This window comes from Pezoporus occidentalis, unplaced genomic scaffold (assembly GCF_034315485.1).
Source record: "Pezoporus occidentalis ecotype Australia unplaced genomic scaffold, CSIRO_AGI_Poc_V1 ctg27, whole genome shotgun sequence".
Lineage (NCBI taxonomy): Eukaryota > Metazoa > Chordata > Aves > Psittaciformes > Psittacidae > Pezoporus > Pezoporus occidentalis.
Window position 1 is genome coordinate 8,372,622 of NW_026914611.1, and position 18,853 is coordinate 8,391,474.

Below are 18,853 nucleotides of genomic sequence, written 5' to 3' on the forward strand. Positions count from 1 at the left end.
AGGAATTACCCAGTCAAAATTGATCAGCTTGGCTCTGTGTCTCACACTTCAGCGAGCACGTAAACAGATCACAGGACTCTTCAGAATAACTTCACTCCCTCTGGTGCAACTGAATGGAAAATCCACACCTGAAATAAAACTCTTACTATGTGTTTATGCCACTTCAGCATGGAATTTTTATACCTCCCACTGAATTTCAGGTGCATGGAAAGCCAGGAACCAAATTTTGCTCCTCCTAAATGGCAGTTTGAGGTTGTTCATCCTGAGAACTAATGTAACTTTTACATGACACATTTAACGTCAAAAATCTTAATGTCATCTCTTACTGAAGAAAGCTATTTTTAAGTTTTAGCCATATCAGTTTAAAAGTATAAATTAGGCAAACTGTGGGAAAGAGATAATCAATAGAACAGGGAAAAGCACAAAAGCCCCTTCTCAGTTCTAGCAAAAAGTAGTAGGACCTGCAGCTGAATTACCTTTTCTCACTCTAGAATTAAGAGTGGTTGGTCGTGACTGGTCATCACTTGGCCCATCCAGAAAAAAAGGAGACTGGGTGTCTGCAGTATGAGTAAAACCCTAAGTTCATGAATCTGGGGGGGGTTAAACTTCCTTTTGTTTATGCATTTGTCAGCCACGTAGATCTAGATCCTCTTGCCTTCAGCTAGACTTAGGAGTGAATTAGAGATGCTTCTGTAGGCACTGGAAATAAAACTCTGTACAACTGGCAGTGCAGACTGTATCTTTCAAGAAATCTTAGGAATTGACCATTCTTTTGCTTGTGTCTCCTCGTGCCTCCTCCCAGATGGATGGAAGTGATCCGAAGTGCCACCAGCTCTGCCTCTCGCACCCGAGCTCTGAGTCATAAAGAGCCTCACGCCTATTGACGGCTAAACAAGCCTCCGTGTTGATTGTCCAGCAGCTGCTGATTTTCTAGAGGACATTTGAAACTCCTGTCTCCTTCCAAGCTTAGGAAAACTCACACTTTGGTAAAAGCAAAGAAACAAGAATCAGAGTGGTTTTGCAGAAACCTTTGCAATTCCTCAGCAAAACTGTTTAAGTAAGCAAGTTCTCCATACGTTCAGGCTAGCGTACCACCATCCCAGTGGCTGCGGTTTGTTTCATGTCTTGTATTTTGTCATTCTGTGCTGTTTTTAGCTTGTGCCAGTATTAAAATATTGTCCTTATTAGAGTGCCAAATGCCAAAAGACATTTTGTTGCCTCAAAGATTGCACCTAAACAAAAAGAAAAGATGACGTCACAATCTGAACACTTTCTCCTCTGAGGCAAACTCTATTTCTTCTCTTTTCATAAAAATATATTATTTTTTTTTACCATGTTAATCTGTAGACTGCTGGATTTTTAAATGTAGATGGACTTTCACGGTATAGAATATAATTATATATACAGCAAGCAGTCTAACAGGAATGAGATGATAACTTCCAGATTTCATCTTTTCCCCCAGTCTTTCTACATTTAATCAGCAAGGAATTACTAATTTTCTATCTTTAACAAGGAAACAGTTTACAGCTCATTCTCATCTCCCTTTGGGGTTACAAATCCATGTGGTATAAATAAAACATAGGATTCTTATCTAACCCTTTTCTTGGTGCAAGTTGACCAAACTGTTCATCTGTTGGCTTTGAAAAGTGAATACTACTTGCAAGATGAAAACTTTTTAAAATAATCCAGTGCAATATTATTTGGGCTGATAATGTACTGTGAATGGTATGTACAAGAAGAAATTAAAGGCTGTGGTGACATTCTGCTGTTTGTGTGAAAGAAAGCCCATATGCTATGTGACCTGTAGCTGTTTGTTTGTGATTGAGTTGGAGAGTGTTCTGGTAATGCAGTTGCTGTCAGCTGGGGGTACCCCTGAAGCCCCAGGTTTTTATCCTGCCTGCTACACCTCCTGGCATGACTTGTAAGTTTCTGGTTGGAGTTTCAGTCTCTCCCTCTCTTCTCACATGCTCAGTATGCAGAGAGAGCAGCAGTTCCATTTCACATACCCAGCTTTACCACTGGATAACACCCTAGTCGGGATAAGCTGTTGCCCCTCTCAGAAGGTTGGCAGCACTAAGTCTGCTATGCTTAGGTGCTTTGCCTTATGTTTAAAGAAATACTTTGTCACGAGGGTCATTTAAAACTCCCATGAACACAAAGTTCAACATGCTGGAAATACACCTATCCCCCTTAGGGACCTCTGAGGAGACAGAGCTAGGCAGAGTGGCCTGGATATGAGAAAAAAAAGCTGGGACTATTCTACCCCTACTTTTTCTTCATCTAGCTCTTCACTTTGTTACTGGCTTAGCTATGACGTGCAATGTATAAAATGGCTGACAGCTTTGCTTGCAACTAAAGGGAATAAAATACCTCACAATATGATCATACTCTTCCTGTTTTGAGACAGCAAAGACTTCTTTGTGTCCCTCACATCCCCCAACCAAAGGTACATGCAGACTCCCATCCAGGGAGAGGGAGGGTTCCTAACCCTTTATGACAAGCAGCAGACCCCATGGCCAACTTCCCCGGCACAGGGAAACGAGGATTTCTGCATACTTCCTTTGGCTGTTTGGAAACCTTCCCACTCCTGGACAGGTAACTTGTTGCAGTTGCTCTTCTCCGTAGCTGTTTCCCCTGATAAGTAAGTACCGATATAATGATCACATCTACCCTCTGGCATCACCTCTGTCTGTTTATGACATGAAGGACAAACTTAGCAAGTAGGTAGAAAAAGACCTGAAGACTTTTTGTGCCAGTGTCAGGTCCCAGTATCTTGTACATTCCAAGGCTGCAACCCTGTTCTGTAGCGCCAAAGCAAGTGAATTCCACAGCCTCAGCATACCAGCAATATCCAGGAATGAGCACTTTGGCACTGACTGGGAAGGTGAAGAGGGTGCTAGTGATGAGACAGGGACAGCTCACAGCAGAGAGAGATTAACAACTTGACAGTATTTTGCAGGCAGAAAGCAGAGGTAGTCTGTGGCTGCAATTTCGTAGGATGCACCTGATTCAGGAGTTTCACCTGTTTGTATTAGTTTTTTTCCTAGACAAAATAAGAAGTTTTTAATAAGATAGATTTTCTTCTTCTTCCTTCTCTACCACAGTAATCCCTTTTTTCTTCTTTAATGGAACCAGTTGAACTGCCCTCATTTTTCAGCATTTCCTAGTTCTTTACTCCTAAGGTTAACCCCAAGCTGAAAGTGAACAGTAAGAGAATAAAGGCGACTGTCTTGATAATAGTCATATCTTACAATCAGTTGAAGTCTGTATGTATGGATAAAACTTGCAGTTTACTAGAAAGCTGTGAGACTTAAGCAGCTGCTTCCAACCCCAATTCACAGCATGCTGCTGGTCATCCCATCCAGTGGGGCACAAAGAAAGGCAGGTCACAGCGTGTCCCTGGGGAGCAGCCAAGACTTAACACAGTTTTGCTGTTGCCTAAATAGTTTTGCTGTTGCAGCAGTGGGAAAACCTCAAACTGGTCAGTAATAGATTTACTCTTGTTGCTGTTATTACTCACCATGAATAACCAGTTTCTTCTTCAAATAACAAATAAAAGCAAAACAGGAGCCTTATTACCTTAGGAAGTTGCAGCACATACAGTGGGCTCCTAGGGATTTTCTTCCACAAGACTAAAGAGCTCCATCATTTCTTTGCTGTCCAACTTAACCTCCATTAAGACACGACTGTTGATCACTATACCTCAGGCCTACCTATTGTCACAAAATTTTAACAACACTGTTGAGATGTCAGTGCCTTTGTAAATTCAGCTGAAGCTTGCTGAAAATGGCAGACTGAAAGGCACGGGAGCAGGCAAAGCTAAAGTTGCTGTGATTGCAGAAATCTGGATAAAGGTCTCTGACTAGAGAGAAAAGGGCTTGCAAGGGTGCACTATCCTACTATTCTGTCAGCCAAAAGCAAAACAGAGAAACAAGCACAACCTGAAAAAACCCATTTTGAGCATTTTTTTCCTTTTTATAGAGGACCAATTATGTGGTCTTCTCCCTCAAACCATAGGGACGGCCATACAGGGACTCAGCATTTGCTAGAGCACAGATATGCCCCTCCCCACCTCTCCACCAAGGATACAGGAAAGTTGGTGGAACATACATGGTTTTTAACAGCAGAAGATGTTAATTAAATGTAATTACAGGAGTATAGCTGTCACATGGTTTGTCACAGGTTACATGAGCACTTATGGATGCAATATTTGGGGTTCCATTAATGCAATTTGACACAAGGTCTTCATTGGCAGGATGGGGAATACAAAGCAGGTTTTAAATCACTGCCCTCTGTAAATGCACATTGTCTTGCTATAGGACAAACCGTAATACAGAGCTGCACATATGTAACTGAGACAGTACACTAGCAATCACTCGTGTGGAGATAAAAATCCACCTTAATCAAGAAAAGAACTAAACTTCCCACATGGTTAGACCATCTGTCAGAAATTAGCTTATTAAATATCCCAACGGCAAAAAACATTCTCAGTGTTCAGAAAGTGTTTGAGTTTATGCAAGAGTTTTGTCTTGTACAAATTCTAAGATTATTACAACTAAAACCTGATCACCAGTTTATAACCTTTCTGCTTACCAGTACCAACACAGGCACAATAGCTGAGGTAGAACCCTGCAGGAGCACCGCCTTCTGGGAGGAGAGCCCCAAATCTCATCTTACTGACCACTCAGATGGCAAAATTTCATTAAACTTTTCCTTCTTTATTTCTAGGTCACGTAGTTTACAAGTTTTATTATGTTGGTGTAGAGTGACAAAAGTAAAACTTAAATACACGGTTATAAACAGACAGCAATGTTACAGAAAACCACATACACACTGGAATCATCCTCTGTAATCATGCTTTCCAAGAAGGCAGGAAACCATTGCGGTCACTTTGTCCACTGCAGATGCACATCTGCCAACTACAGTTAAAAAGAGCAAGCTTGCAGGTTTGTGCTGTACTTCAAGCTCCTCCCCAGCAACTTAGAAAAATAATTTGCGATTGTACTGATCCTTGTGTTATCCCCATACTTCTTAGCAATTCTGGTAACGTTCCTGCAGTGACATATTTGAAGGCAAAATACGCTTCCCTAAAAGTAAGGCTAATGTAAAACTGTTGCAAACTGATAGCATGTTGTTTAAAAAAAACCAAACAAAACCGCAGAATGCCACATGAAGTAGTAAGAGCTAAACATTTCACAAGCACACTGAAAGCGGAGGCAGATGAAGGAGTTCCAGTGGACAGAGAAGGAACAGAAGTCAAAGTATTAACTGCTTTGCAGGTAAGTGCCAATGCACACGCTCTTACCTTCCCCCTGTACCATGAGGGTGCAACACCACAGGTAAATCATTCCGCAGTAACTGGTTGATCTGCCCATACTGATGTGGATGTACACAAAACGTTTTGAGCTACAAAGGAACTGTGGCTCTTCTGAGGAAGAGCTGCTCTGTTAGCACACCAAAAGCATTCAGAATGACGGCAATCATGCTGTCGTCCTTTAGTAAACTAGTGATCAACAAAGTGCAACTGCATGGAAAATTAAGTTAAAAAAATAGATTACGCATCTGATACTTACAAAAAGCAAGCCTTCAGTTCAAATGACTGATTTTGTTTTCTTTACACAGTGAGTTTATTTAATGCCTAATCTTGAAATCCCTGACAAATATGCAGTTCCACTAACTTAAATGTTTGCATAAATAGGGCTAGCTTGTCGCTTAGTATATTCAAGACTAAGTGAAGCACTACCTGCACAGAAAAATCATCAGTGCAACATTATAACACAGACATGATTTTAGCATAAGATAACCTCTTAAAATATCAACACGCTTCTTTTTCTCTCAGAAACTGAGGACAAGCTTCTTTCAAACAAAGCCCCCCTTCTGTTGCCAATATAGATCCGGTTTTTAAAGCATCCATACTTTCCAAAGCAAATGATTGTAATTTTGCATTCAAGATAAAGCACACTTGTTTTGCAGTGAATCTCAGTTTAAGATAGTCTATATTTAAATAACCTATATATCACATATAAAAATACACATCTCTACCATAAATGAGGTCTTGTCTTTTCCTAAACATCCCAGCCTTCTGGCCCATTGCCCTGGCTGTAGCTCTTACGCATCTTAAGCTTCTAAACCAAAGGACATGTTCACGATGCAAATTCGGCCACAAGCTACTCTGAGAAGTATTTCCTCAGCATACAGTCCTGGAACACAACTGAAATGCAACTCAAACAATAAATGTGTGTGTAACTTTTTAAATGATTGTTCAAAAAGAGCATAACTTGCAATTTCATTCAATTTTCTGATTGAGAAATTCTTGAGGTTTCAGCCAGCACCATAAATTTAACTTCCCCACTAAATCTCTGAGCTCTGTGCATCCCCAAGTGCACTCACTTTAATTTAAAATCCTTACATGAACAGATGACTGGAGAAAAGCTTCTGTTAATCTATCTGTATTTCAAATGCAAACACAGCAATTTGTTTCTGTATGCTGTAACAGCACGTATTTACTGAAGGGCTGAATGTTCTGTTACTGAGAGGGCACAGGTAAGTTTCCCATGGCACTGTATTCAGGGATGCATTTTGCAATAGCAGAGCTACATTTGCTTCATCAAGGGTAAGCCTCACCTTAATGTTTAAGAGCACACAAGCCAGCGAGCGTATTTAAAGGTATTAATAAAAGAGGAATTATAAACCATTGCTCAGACTTAGGCATTGTTCAATTTACCTTAAATTCACGCAGCCATAAAGGAAAACCACTACCTCATTATGCTGGCAACCATCTTGTGTCTAAGAACACTGGTTAGAGAACAAGCGCATGTCCACTCATCAAACTTGTTTCAACCAGGTCAGAAGTTCATAGCTCCAGTGTCCTCGTACTGCTAAATCATTACATTAATAATTAAGGCAATTTATATGCATAGAATGAGGGTGATATGAAGTTCTGCAAGGACACCTCACCAGCTTCCAGACTGGTTAGATAACCCGGTTCTTTTCGTACCAAGGCAGGTAGATATACCTGTACTTTGAAAAAGTTTTAATCCTTTCTGTTCCAAAATTCATTTTTTTTTTTTTTTAAATTAAACAGGTAAGTTACCTCACTGTCATGCAAAACATAAAATCATCAATTTCCTCATTAAAACAAGGCAAAAGAGCTCTCCTAGCTACAAGAATAAGCAGCACCTGAATATAGCCTTGGTGAAAAACACCAAGATGAACCTAGAGTAATAGCATGAAAAACCAAAATGCTGCCCAATCAGCAGTGCATGTCACTAATGTTACTGCTTCCAGTCATTAAAAATTGTTAAGTCAGCTACTAGGAGCACTGAGAACAGTGGAAATCTCAAAATTTGGACTTTTTTTCTGGGGAGGCAAGTAATAGGGCATGGTATACACCACTCACTCACTCAGGCTCAGCTCTGCAGCCTTTCTGTCCAATAGCCATCACTTTCAGTAAAGAGACACACAGATTTAGGCAGCAAGACCGAATACTGAGTCTGTGGATAATTTTTCTTTTACACTGCAAGACATTCTTTTAATGATGTGAATATGGATGAGGATTAAATTCATGCCACTGTCTCAGAGCTCAGAGCCAACATCTATGGAAATATTTCAGAATAAATGAAGGTAACAATTTATTTGCGTGAGCATTCAAACATGGTCAGGTGGAAAAAACATTGTATCTGAATTTCACTACAAGCTTCACAAACACCTATTACTAAAATTGAACAATACAGTGTTCAGAATTTGCATTGGCACAATTTAAAACTGAAGAACTGAAAGAGCTTATTCTTTAGGAAAACAGTAATTTAAACTTAAAGTTTTGAGAGACAAGGTGAATTAAAACAACCAGAAATAGTACCATCATTAGAAAGTCACGCTCAGAATATAGATTAAGAAGTAAGAAATACTGGAGAAATAAAGTTGTGTCATTGCTGAGGTACTAGTAGAAGGTTCCATGGTACAGGATTAACTCTTTCAATGGCAAATCCTTCACATACAAAAATCAAACCAAGAGTCACTTATCACAGAGTTCAAAATTTACATGTAATAAAGGCAAGGCAATACTCAGTTATGGCCTGTCAAATATTTACCCCACTAACATTATCTACAAAAGCACTTTACCATTTTGTACACAGTGATTCCTTATCCACGTTGAAAGGCTTTCAGTTAAAAAAGACATTATATACATATCTGTACACAATTCCAACATACGCCATCTCCCAGTGGAATTCTTAAAGCAAGATACCTGAGGTTTCTCAATATCTTCAATTTCTCTATCACAAACCTAAATATACATTTCAGATTTTACAAAAAGTCACCCCGCTGGAATATGTGCATTAACATTTTTAAAAAAATTATAGCTTTAAGTTGATGAAAAGGTCTGCCTCCATCCGAGAGACTTCCTTTTCACTCTTGTATGTTTAGGAATGTCCTTCCACCAAAGGACATTCCAATGACAGAGGAGCAGAACAACATCAGGGTGTACGCTTTCACTGCAGATACTGTGGAATTTCAGTTGTCTTAGAAAAACCAGGAACAGTAGGTCAGTAGGATGAAGTACCTCCTCCAGCTAGTGAGTATCTGAAAGAGAAAAGAAATAGTTCTTGATGTGATTTTCAGAAAGGAGTTCTGCAACAACTAGCAACTAAAAGTTACTCCATTTTATGCTGCTGAAGTTCCAGCCTTTTTTTCACAGAATCACAGAATGGTTTGGGTGGGAAGGGACCTTGAAGACCATCTGGTGCCAAGCCCCCTGCCATGGGCAGGGACACCTCCCATTAGACCAGGTTGCTTAAAGCCCCATCCAACCTGGCCTTGAACACTGCTGGGGATGGAGCAGCCACAACTTCTCTGGGCAAACTGTTCCAGTGTCTCACCACTCTCATAGTGGAAGCAAGCACTTAACTGTCTTTGAATAGAAATTAATTATTTCAAATTAACACGAGCCAAATATTTGCATAATCAAATCTGCAGTTTTCTGTAACCTTTAGGGAAATAATTTCATTACCTCTGAAGCCTCTGCACAAGGTGCGACACCAGCTTATCTGCAATGCCTGGACAAGCCTCTTCAGCTAAATAAATAGCCTTTCTCAGTTCTTCTATGGAATCTGTGTTACCACCACACACTTCACTCTTCTCTTTCAACTGAAAGAAAACCAGGAAGAGATACATTAATAAGAGATTCATAAGTTTTTCTACAAACAATATAAAGCAAAACTGCATAAGAAAGTGACCAACAGTATTCACAATGCCAGGATCTGACTTTCATTATACACCTTCACATCCTGAAGGCCTTTTTCATCCTGAAGTCAGTCTTTGCAGTAATTATCAGGATATCATTCATCTTCACAAGTATTCCATCATTCACATATCCTTTCAATTGAAAAATTACAAAGTATTCCAAGAAAGATGCACTATTTACATGCACTATTTACCTGTAGCTGTGTAATTTCAATATGTGCTGCTTACACATACTCACTATAGTATACATACTTTTACACCTATATGTATACACTGCAGGTACACTTGTGCAAGCACTGATGGAAAATGTTTTCACCCTATCACCTCTATTAACAGGGTACCCCAAGTACTCTCTCATTTTCCCCCCAGCCCTCAAAGCAAAGGATCCCACAATCAGCCAGGAATTGAGGGCTGAGAAGGAAGGTCTCAGTGCCTCACTAAGATTACTTAGGGAGAGTAGTTGGCTTTCTGTGCCAAAACCTTTGACGCCTCCATGATGACAAAAAGCTCAAATGGACAGCTTTGTTCTTTCTGGAGGAGATCCATAGAGCAACTCACTAACTTAACTTGCAATAACTCCTGATGGTGCAGATACCTTCAGTTTGAATGCTAAATAAATGGAACACTGAAAATGTAACATAAGGCATCCCCAGAGAGTAGAGACAGTGACCGTGCCCGTAATAAAAAGGAAACCCTGAAACAAGATTCCAGAAGAGTTTGGGAAAGTTGTGGCTATCCTCCAGAAGCTGCATGGAAGAGGAGTCTAAAGTATAACTAAACAGCAGATATCAGACCAAGAGTCTTCTCATACAGCAAGAAAAGATGTAAGTGTGTGAAGAAAAAACCTTCTGTAGCCTCTACATGTTATAGAGATGAAAGTAAATGGCAATTTGAATAAGGACTGTAGTGAAAAAATATTTGTGTTGCTACAACAGTGCTGGGGGAATCATATACTCACAGGGATCAGCAAATGGCCATTAAAAGAATGACACTGAAAATGAAGATAGGAAGCAAGAAAGGTAAAGAATGACAGCAACTAGTTAGCAATGTCATGGGAAGGAAGAACTCAGAGCAGAGATTTCTAGAAATCATGCAATAAAGGGCATGGTGATGAGAAAAATGAAAAATAAAGAATGAATGAAAATAGAAGATGGAGTGTGGATGACACTGGGTGCAGGACCTGTATCATGCTTGGTATTGGAAAAGGGGAAGGAAGACCTAAAGGAGACACACAGCAACCAGAAAAATGTGTGGAAGATGGAAGGGTAGAGAACTGAAAGAAAATTCGCAAACAGAGGCAAGCAAGTGGATAATGCATGAAGAATTGCAATGGAGAATGCCAGAAAAATAAAAAAATCCCCATTTAAAGTGTTTCTCCACTCTACACGCAGGAGAATGTCAGGCTGACTTAACACTGGGGTCTGACTAACCAATACAGAGGACATCCCCTTTAAATAATTCTAATTGCTTTATTGCACCGAGTATTTCTCATGTTCACCGCTTTAGGCTACCATGGTTGACGCTGCTACCATTCACATGAAGTACTATTAGAAGCAGAACAAAGATCTTAATAGCAGGCAGGCATGAAAGCAAAGGGTACAGCTAAAGCTGTAACACATTATGTTCCAAATGGGTTGTAGAAACCTTAGGTGCCATTCACTGTATTTTTCTATTTTTCAGAAACAAATCCTGGACCTGTTAGGTTTTAAAGCAATAACTTACTTCTGCAAATAAAGGTGATATAACTGCAGACAGACACTGGGACAGAGGCCTCTTTGGGATATCCTTTTCCTTTAAAGAAAACAAAATTGTGATCAATTTTACTTCTAGAGAAAAGCATCCTCATTATATTCTGCTACTAATTAAATAAAAAAGTAGTTCCAACATGCTACAGTTATCTGAGGCTACAGCACCTCAAACACATGTAAGCTCAAAATTGAAAAGACAAAACCTAACACCCATACACTCAATCCTACTGAGCAGGTACTAAATCACAGACATGCTGACATTTACTAGGATCCTCCCATATCATTCAGTATTTTCCTGTACTTCTCCAGTTCTGATAAGAGCACACACACAGAATTTTCACAGCTGCAGTAGCAACCACCTGTCCTAGTTACACAGGCTGCAGAAAATATGATGGAGCAGCTCCTAAACATCCCTTAGTCTGGCCTGGGGTCTATTTTGTTGGTGGTTTTTTTTTTTTGTGGGGCCTGGTGTTGGTGGGTTTTGTTGAGGGTTTTTATGGTTGGTTTAGGTTTGATTATTTTATTTTTGGATACATGCACATCCTATTTTTGCCACAGCACAGCCTTTCTTCCTAAGAGACTAGAAGGCCTCCCCCAAACCCCTATCTTTGTACTGCACTGGTTTAAGTTTACTTTACAAAAGGAAGATTTTTAAAATAAAGTATTGCCTGCTCTTCCTCCAGTGCTAATATTTCACAAGCTACAGAAATAGGACACATTTACAGAACACCCAAACATCAGGACTTACTCAAAATGTTTTGTGAAAGGCAACTGCCGAATAAACATGCATTTTTAGCAAAACTTCTGAAAGTTTTACAGTTTAAATGCTTTTCAAGGTGTAAAATAAAAATCACTCCACTATGTTATTAAAGCAAGAATTATATCCTGGTATAATATAGTCAATATTTTGAGCACCTTATTTCTTTGCAACTCCAGAGGCTGGGCTGCTCCGTTCTCTAGATTCTTGGGGTTCTTTTCCCTTATTGTAAAGATCCACTCTCCTGCATCACTCCCACCTGAAGCCTGGCCATCTTGTTCACTTCAAGGGAGGGAAAACAAATACAAAAAGTTTAATTACCTACACCTTACTGTCCATTTACATTCAATATACACACTAAACATCTAAACTACGGTCAAGACCAAAATCAGGATTCAATTGCACAGACCGATAAGTATAAAGACAAGTATGAAAAGTACTTGGTCTTTTGGAGAAACAAAATAAAAAAACAAACAAAAAAAACCCAAAACAAAACAAAGATACTTCACTAGAAGTGAAATTAACTTCAAAGAAAAAAAGGGGCATTACAGATTTAAAGCATTTTCCCAAGTTACACAAACCAACTAACATGAAATGTTCTATTGCTATCTGAAAACTGGCTTTAGAGGAGTATCTCAAATCATTAGGGAAGGGGATTAAAATGAGAAGATTTAATTCCCTTTTTTGCCTAAACAACAAGTGCAGACTAGCTCAGAATACCTTTGAGGAAGAGAGTTCACGCCCATTAGCAGGGTAAATTTCCCACTTAAAAAAACAAAAATGCCCCAAAAAGTACAGGTATGTCATGGCTTTAAACTAGATGACCATAAAAAATTAATCTTTTGCCTCAATTTTGGGGCTAACATAGTAGTTTTTTTCCTGTAACTTGTGCTAAGCTAAAAGAACAAAACCATTTATGCTGACACTAATCAATCACTGCATTACCTTTCTCCTCTCATTACCATAAATGCCCTTCTCTAAGTTCACTGCTGGCTGATCTGTGAATTAAAAATGATCTGCAAGAAAACTGCCAATTAAAAGGGTTGTACAAAAAGCTAGCAAGTCAAAAAGCAGGTACTCAGTGTAAGAAAACTCCAAGATTCCTGCTTGAAGTCACATATAACTTCTGGCTGTCACTGTACCTTTCTTGTATACATCAGCTCTAATAACTTGGTCCAACAGAAAAATATTTACCAGTTTGAAAAGTTAGCATTCCAGCATGCCAAATCAACTCACTCTTTTGTAATACCTAATGCAAGAGCTGCTGTGGAAACAGAGGAGGGGAAAGCAGGCTTAGACATAACATTAAATTGCCTCATAAGCACTTAATAACCATTCTAGTTCTACTACTCTCCTATGACAAGCTATAAAAGCTAATATCCCACAGAACATGAACTGCAACCTCAAAGTTCAGTTAGTAAATGATCTGAAATCGGTTTTAGGACTAGTAATTTACTTTTCAACTCAGACACAGTTTGGGGCTGAAACTGTGAACACTGGAAGGCATGAAGCCATTATTAATGGAGGACAAATACACAGCTGTAATAGCAGCCAAGAAATCATAACCAGGCTGATGCCTGCCATTAGCACACAGGCTGGAATTGCAGAGAATAGTTGTGTTTTCTTTATTATGAGAAATTTCCCCCATTTGTGAGTAAATTGTGGCAATCCCTTCACTTGATTTTCAGAAGTATGCAATCTGATGATAGTCACTATTTTAAAAATTACTCTTAGACCCATAAAGTTAAAAGTTAACCAAATCATAACTATTTGTAACTTGGTTTCCTAAGGAAACACATAAATCTATTGAATATGTCCATCAAAATTTGATGGAGAGAAGGAAAAATTGCAAAGGAAAAAAATCTGGAAATATTTACAACATTTCTCCTTTCTGAAAAAATAATTTGACATTTCATGACTATGTGCTGCAACTGCCCAACCTTCCTAGAAGGTCAGTAAAAACCTCTCGTTGAAAAACCTAGGTAATACGGTTTGTACTCCAAAACCCCATTTATCAGGGAAGCACTGTCCACTAATTCCCTCTTATATGCAAGGATACACTTCTGCCTCTTTACTGAGATAGCCAAAATGAGGGACAACCTGCCACCACAGAAACAACTCCCTTCCTTAGGTGACCACTGGCACACACGGCACAGTATACATGCACACTGCTGCTGGGCCATGCAGGGCAAGGCCTACCGTCTGCACAACAGGAGTAACAGTTGGCCTTATGTCTAGGAAGGACCCTAGACCCTAAATAAAAGAAGGCATTACAGAATATGGGACAGAATTGCTCTCAGTGACTGTGACTTGCATGAAATCCCTTGCAATACTAAAATCAAGATTTCATTAGCTCACCAAGGCTGTTAAGCTGAAAATCTGTAAATAACAAAAGACAGAAATGTGCTAGAAATAACTACTTGGCTCCTATGTTTACTAAGGATATTTTAAAAACTCAAACTTACGTATCCGAGTCATCAGAACTGGAGTCATCGTGACTTTGTTCAGCTTTCCACCTCTTATGCCTATCAATAAGGTCCGTCAGATAGGAAGTTTTCTTTGAGTTGCGTAAAATAAATTTGTGTTTTAAGAGCTCTTTTGCAGTGGGTCTCTTAGAAAGAGAAAAACAAAATAATATTTCTTTACTGCATTTGAGAGTGCCAAGTGACTCCCTACAAAAAGATTAAGAAATCCAAGTTTCAGTCGTGATAGAAATGAGATTTTAAATAAGGTACCAAAACCAAAAAGAAAAAAACAAACCACAATGCTGCTGATATGTTGCCCTGTATTAGAAAAAGTGAACTGCACTTTCCCCTGTCATTCATGTAAACCAGTCAGGTTCCCTACTATACACTGACAAACAGATGAAACTCACAAAGCTTGGGTCCTTGTTTAAGCAGGCCTCAACAAATTCCTTGAGGGATTTACTGAAGTTCCCTTCCAGCGTCGGGGGATTGTTCTTCGGAATAAGGAACAAAACCTTCATTGGATGCAATTCTGAATGAGGTGGCTCTCCTTTTGCAAGTTCTATGGCTGTTATGCCTAATGACCAGATATCTGCCTGTAAGAAAAAAAAAGTTTTTAAGATTAGTTTGGAGAATCACTTGCTCTCCCCTCAGTGGGAGGGGGGGGAAGAGAATTGGAAGGGTAAAAGTGAGGAAACTCATGGGTTAAGAACAGTTTCATGAACAATAACTGTAGTAATAATAATTTCATGTGTAATGAAAAGGAAAACAATAAATAGAGAGAAGTAAGACCCAAGAAAGACAAGTGATGCAAATGAAAACAATTGCTCATCACCAACTGCCCACTGCCCAGCCATTCTATGCACAGTAACTGTCCAGCCCACCTCCCCCTGTTTTATTGCTGAGCACAAAGCCATAAGGTTTGGAATATCCCTTGTGTCAGTTAGGGCCAGCAGTCCTGGCTGTGGCTCCTCCCAACACTTTGTGCACCCCCAGCCTGCTTGCTGGTGGGGTGGGGTAAGGAGCAAAAAGGGCTTTGGCACTGTGCAAGCACTGCTCAGGAACAGTTAAAACATCCCTGGGTTATCAACACCATTTCCAGCACAAATCCAAAACACAGCCCCATACCAGCTACTGCGGAGAAAATGAACTCTATCCCAGCCAAAACCAGCACACTTGCAAAGGCAGATTTTAAAACTTTACTGTAAGTAATTTTGTATCTAAACTGCTCTTATTATCATGGTCTGATTTATGTGATTAACCAGTACAGAGTTCCTTGGTTGTTTTTACTCGACAGCATAAAGCAGTTCTTTCATTCTTAACTAGACTTGCAAAACTTTTTGAAAGTGCTATTGCACCAGCAGTTATAACTGATCTCAAAACACAAATATTCTTAAAAAGTAATGGTAGAGTTATTATAAATAGCATTTTATCCACCTCATTCAAGTACACTATGTAAATATGGGGCAAGGCTCAAATACTGGCATAAAGGGAAATGTTATAACATGCACAAGATTTTTCTCAATAAGCATCAGTTAGTACAACAACAAGAATATAATTTTCCTGGGGTTTAACACTGTCTTATACATCATTCTTATCCACTGACTAGAGAAATGCAGTCTGGAACAGTGTTATACACCATTTTCAACCTGTTAAGTATCTGGTCCAAGTAGCTCCTGAAATATTGACAGCACTATTCCACCTGATCTGCTTTGTAGACCTTCTCCTGTAAGTCATGTCCTGTATGCCAAGAAGGTCTGATCTAAATCAAAATACTCCAAGTCATGCACATGTGAATGCAGATCAAATGGCTCACTGCCAAGTTAGAGGGACAAGTCAAGTGATGCAGCAGAAACCAGTACCACCATTTAATTTCGTTGAGGAGTTGGATTCACATTGATACTGATGCCACAATATGCATATTGGTTTCTTTTAGGGAAGATAATATTTAAACGTACTTGTTTCATAGGTTTTAATCATCAAAATGTGTTACTCTTTTTACGGAAAACTGTCTCCCTAGATCCAAGTCTTGTTGCCAAATCTGCCTGAGGTAATGTGAGGTAACGCATCAAAATTCTCTAGGCTTTGCTGACGTAACAGATCAAAAGGTCAAAAGAATGGATAAATAAACCCTTCAGAAAGATGAAAATAAAATAAAGTCAATCACAGAAATGTCTGTTCCAAAGGACAAAACATTAATAAAAATATTTATGTTTTGGGCTTTTCTGTTTCTTTCAAAGTCAAGGCAGAACCAAGACTTGCTCTCAGGAAAATGGGAAAGATCTGAAGCGAGGTATCTGGTTTTACTCCCAAACAGAACATTTGAAACTTCCTTATGTTGTAAACAGATCTATTTCCAGGTACTAGACAGAGGAGAGAATTTGTTTATCAGTGCTGTCCTCACAAAGTGTCCAGCTAATCTACCTGTGCCTGCTTAGTTGATATGCTAGGGTATCTTTGACGAACTCATACAAGACTACAGGCTGCAACCATTCCACTATCATAGCTACATTGCCTGACTAAAAGCCAGCTCCTCCTTCCTTGCTCAGACAGTATTCTATTGCTAAGAGCTTAGCTGCTTAATTTTGTAAGGAAGTATGGGGGAAAAAAATCTGAGTCAATTAACATACTATCCAATTTATGAAATGACGTTTTGTTAACCCATATTACACAACTGCCACCTCACACAGAGCACAGAGGATTACATAGGTATATGAGCTCTAAATTTCATTTATCTTAATAACAGCGTTATCAGCTAAGCTCTCCTGATGTCCGAGTATAATTGTGATTTACTTCCCTCTAGAAGGAAAGGTTTTCTTGGTTATGAAAGAACAATGTCACCTGTGAAGATGAGTCTTTGTGTTAACAACTGAGCATTAGTACTTCCAATTTATTCTGAATTCCAGTTTCTCAAGAGGAATGTGTTAAAAAAACAAATGGATAGATTTTTCTTCTGTCAGACTTTCAGCCACAGATGGAGCATGTGTATATATAAAAATCAAACTTGTATGTGTACACGTGCATAGACATCCACATGCACACACATATATACATCATTTTTTTCCCCTCACATATTTGTAGCTTTCTACTGCTAGTGACATTCCTCAACAAAAATTGGGCTAAAAAGTCCAGCACACCCCAGCTGCACACTGAACATGAAGTCCAAGATGGGGGTTGGAAGCTCATTCCTGTTGGAAGCACCAAAAATAACCGCCATCCCCAACCCCCCAATTCCTCTAGAACTGTAACCTCTCCTTTCAGAGATAAAGGATCTCAAACAGGGATATAAGTACCAACTGCATGTGTATCCAACTAAGCATTTCTAGAACGCACTTGTCTGTGACAATGGAACTCCAGAACAAGTGCAAATCAGGTCCTCCAAATAGGGAGGGAGAAGCATGACCTTAAGAAGTGATGACACTGTATAATCATTAAGTTTTACCACATGTTGTGACTTCCACAGTTTCAAATCCTGAACAAAAATTATTCATCCATGTTCACAGGACAGTCAGCAAGTGATTCATAGCTACTATTTTTTGCAATACTGCCATTCTAATGAGTAAAATTTAGACTGACTTTGAAGCTCACTCTTCCACACATAACCAGTAGAGCAATGTCTTACTGAGTCAGACCAGCATGAGGGAAAGGGAAGGGAGGGGAGGGACAGCAAGGAAGGGTTTATGCAGCTCAGCATAACAGAAGTATAAAACCCAAATAAGCAAAAAAAACAACTTTGACAGAACAATAGGCTTGATCTGTCTTCAGTGTATCTACTCCATCCTGACAACTGGGAACACCCAAGTGCCATGCTGGTAAGGACATGGAGACCCATAACAGGAATCACATTCCTACTGTAATCCAACTGTAAATTACAATATAAATCATGTTTGTCTTGTGATTTCAGTATGCTGCTGTACCACTCTGCTAAACCAAAATCCTGTGTAATGTAAGGATCTACAAATAAGTAAATTTGATATTAAACATTAAACCCTCCCTGTATGGCTTATCTAAGAGAACATGGTCATAGAGCAGCACAGACCTACGCAGTACATTCTTCCACAGATGAATAACACCACTTTCAAACAACCCTTTCACACTCTCAAATCCATATTCAACAATGTTGCTATTTTTTCTAAAAGCAAGTGGAAACATATGAACATTTTGTATATATTTTTTCTCCTCTACTTCTAAACAACCACCAAAAATACTCCTAAGTAGGGTGGGATAAAACGTGGGATGTACTTGTCAACGCTAACATTTTTTGCCATCTGGATAGGCTTAATGCACTAGGAAACTTAAGGTTTGGATACAAATCAGGAAAGCTTCTTCTCTCACCAACAGCTTTTAGCTGCTAGGTATCATCTAAACATACACCTACCTAGACGCAGCCAAACTCATTAACTGCATTCTGAAGACCAACCCATGTAATTCCAGTTAGAAAAGGAATGGACTTTGGCCATGCCTTGAAATACCTTACCTTTGAATCATATGCTGATTGCTTTATTACTTCAGGTGCCATCCAAAATGGTGTTCCCACAAAGGTGTTCCTCTTTATCTGCGTATCTGTTAGCTGTCCAGCTACTCCAAAATCTGCTAGCTTTACTTCTCCTTGTTCAGATAGCAGTACATTAGCAGCTGGAATA

At 39.2% G+C, this 18,853-nt stretch overlaps 2 protein-coding genes across 13 annotated transcripts in view; one reads left to right on the forward strand and one right to left on the reverse strand.

Annotated features, from left to right (window-relative positions):
• Positions 1–1,763, forward strand: part of FARP1 (FERM, ARH/RhoGEF and pleckstrin domain protein 1) — a 220,006-nt gene extending 218,243 nt beyond the window's left edge. For all 7 annotated transcript variants that reach the window (XM_062624632.1, XM_062624631.1, XM_062624629.1 and 4 more), the window contains one exon: positions 803–1,763. In XM_062624632.1, the coding sequence (XP_062480616.1) occupies positions 803–884 (82 nt within the window). In that variant the 3' untranslated portion in view covers positions 885–1,763. The remainder of the gene's footprint in view (positions 1–802) is intronic.
• A 2,934-nt stretch (positions 1,764–4,697) lies between these two features.
• Positions 4,698–18,853, reverse strand: part of STK24 (serine/threonine kinase 24) — a 49,928-nt gene continuing 35,772 nt past the window's right edge. For 5 of the 6 annotated variants that reach the window (XM_062624636.1, XM_062624637.1, XM_062624639.1 and 2 more), the window contains 7 exons: positions 18,688–18,845; positions 14,621–14,806; positions 14,211–14,356; positions 11,904–12,027; positions 10,963–11,031; positions 9,008–9,144; positions 4,698–8,580 (listed from right to left, as the gene is read on the reverse strand). In XM_062624636.1, the coding sequence (XP_062480620.1) occupies positions 8,544–8,580; positions 9,008–9,144; positions 10,963–11,031; positions 11,904–12,027; positions 14,211–14,356; positions 14,621–14,806; positions 18,688–18,845 (857 nt within the window). In that variant the 3' untranslated portion in view covers positions 4,698–8,543. Of the gene's footprint in view, positions 8,581–9,007; positions 9,145–10,962; positions 11,032–11,903; positions 12,028–14,210; positions 14,357–14,620; positions 14,807–18,687; positions 18,846–18,853 lie in introns of those variants that run through there. The other variant, XM_062624638.1, reaches the window with a different exon arrangement.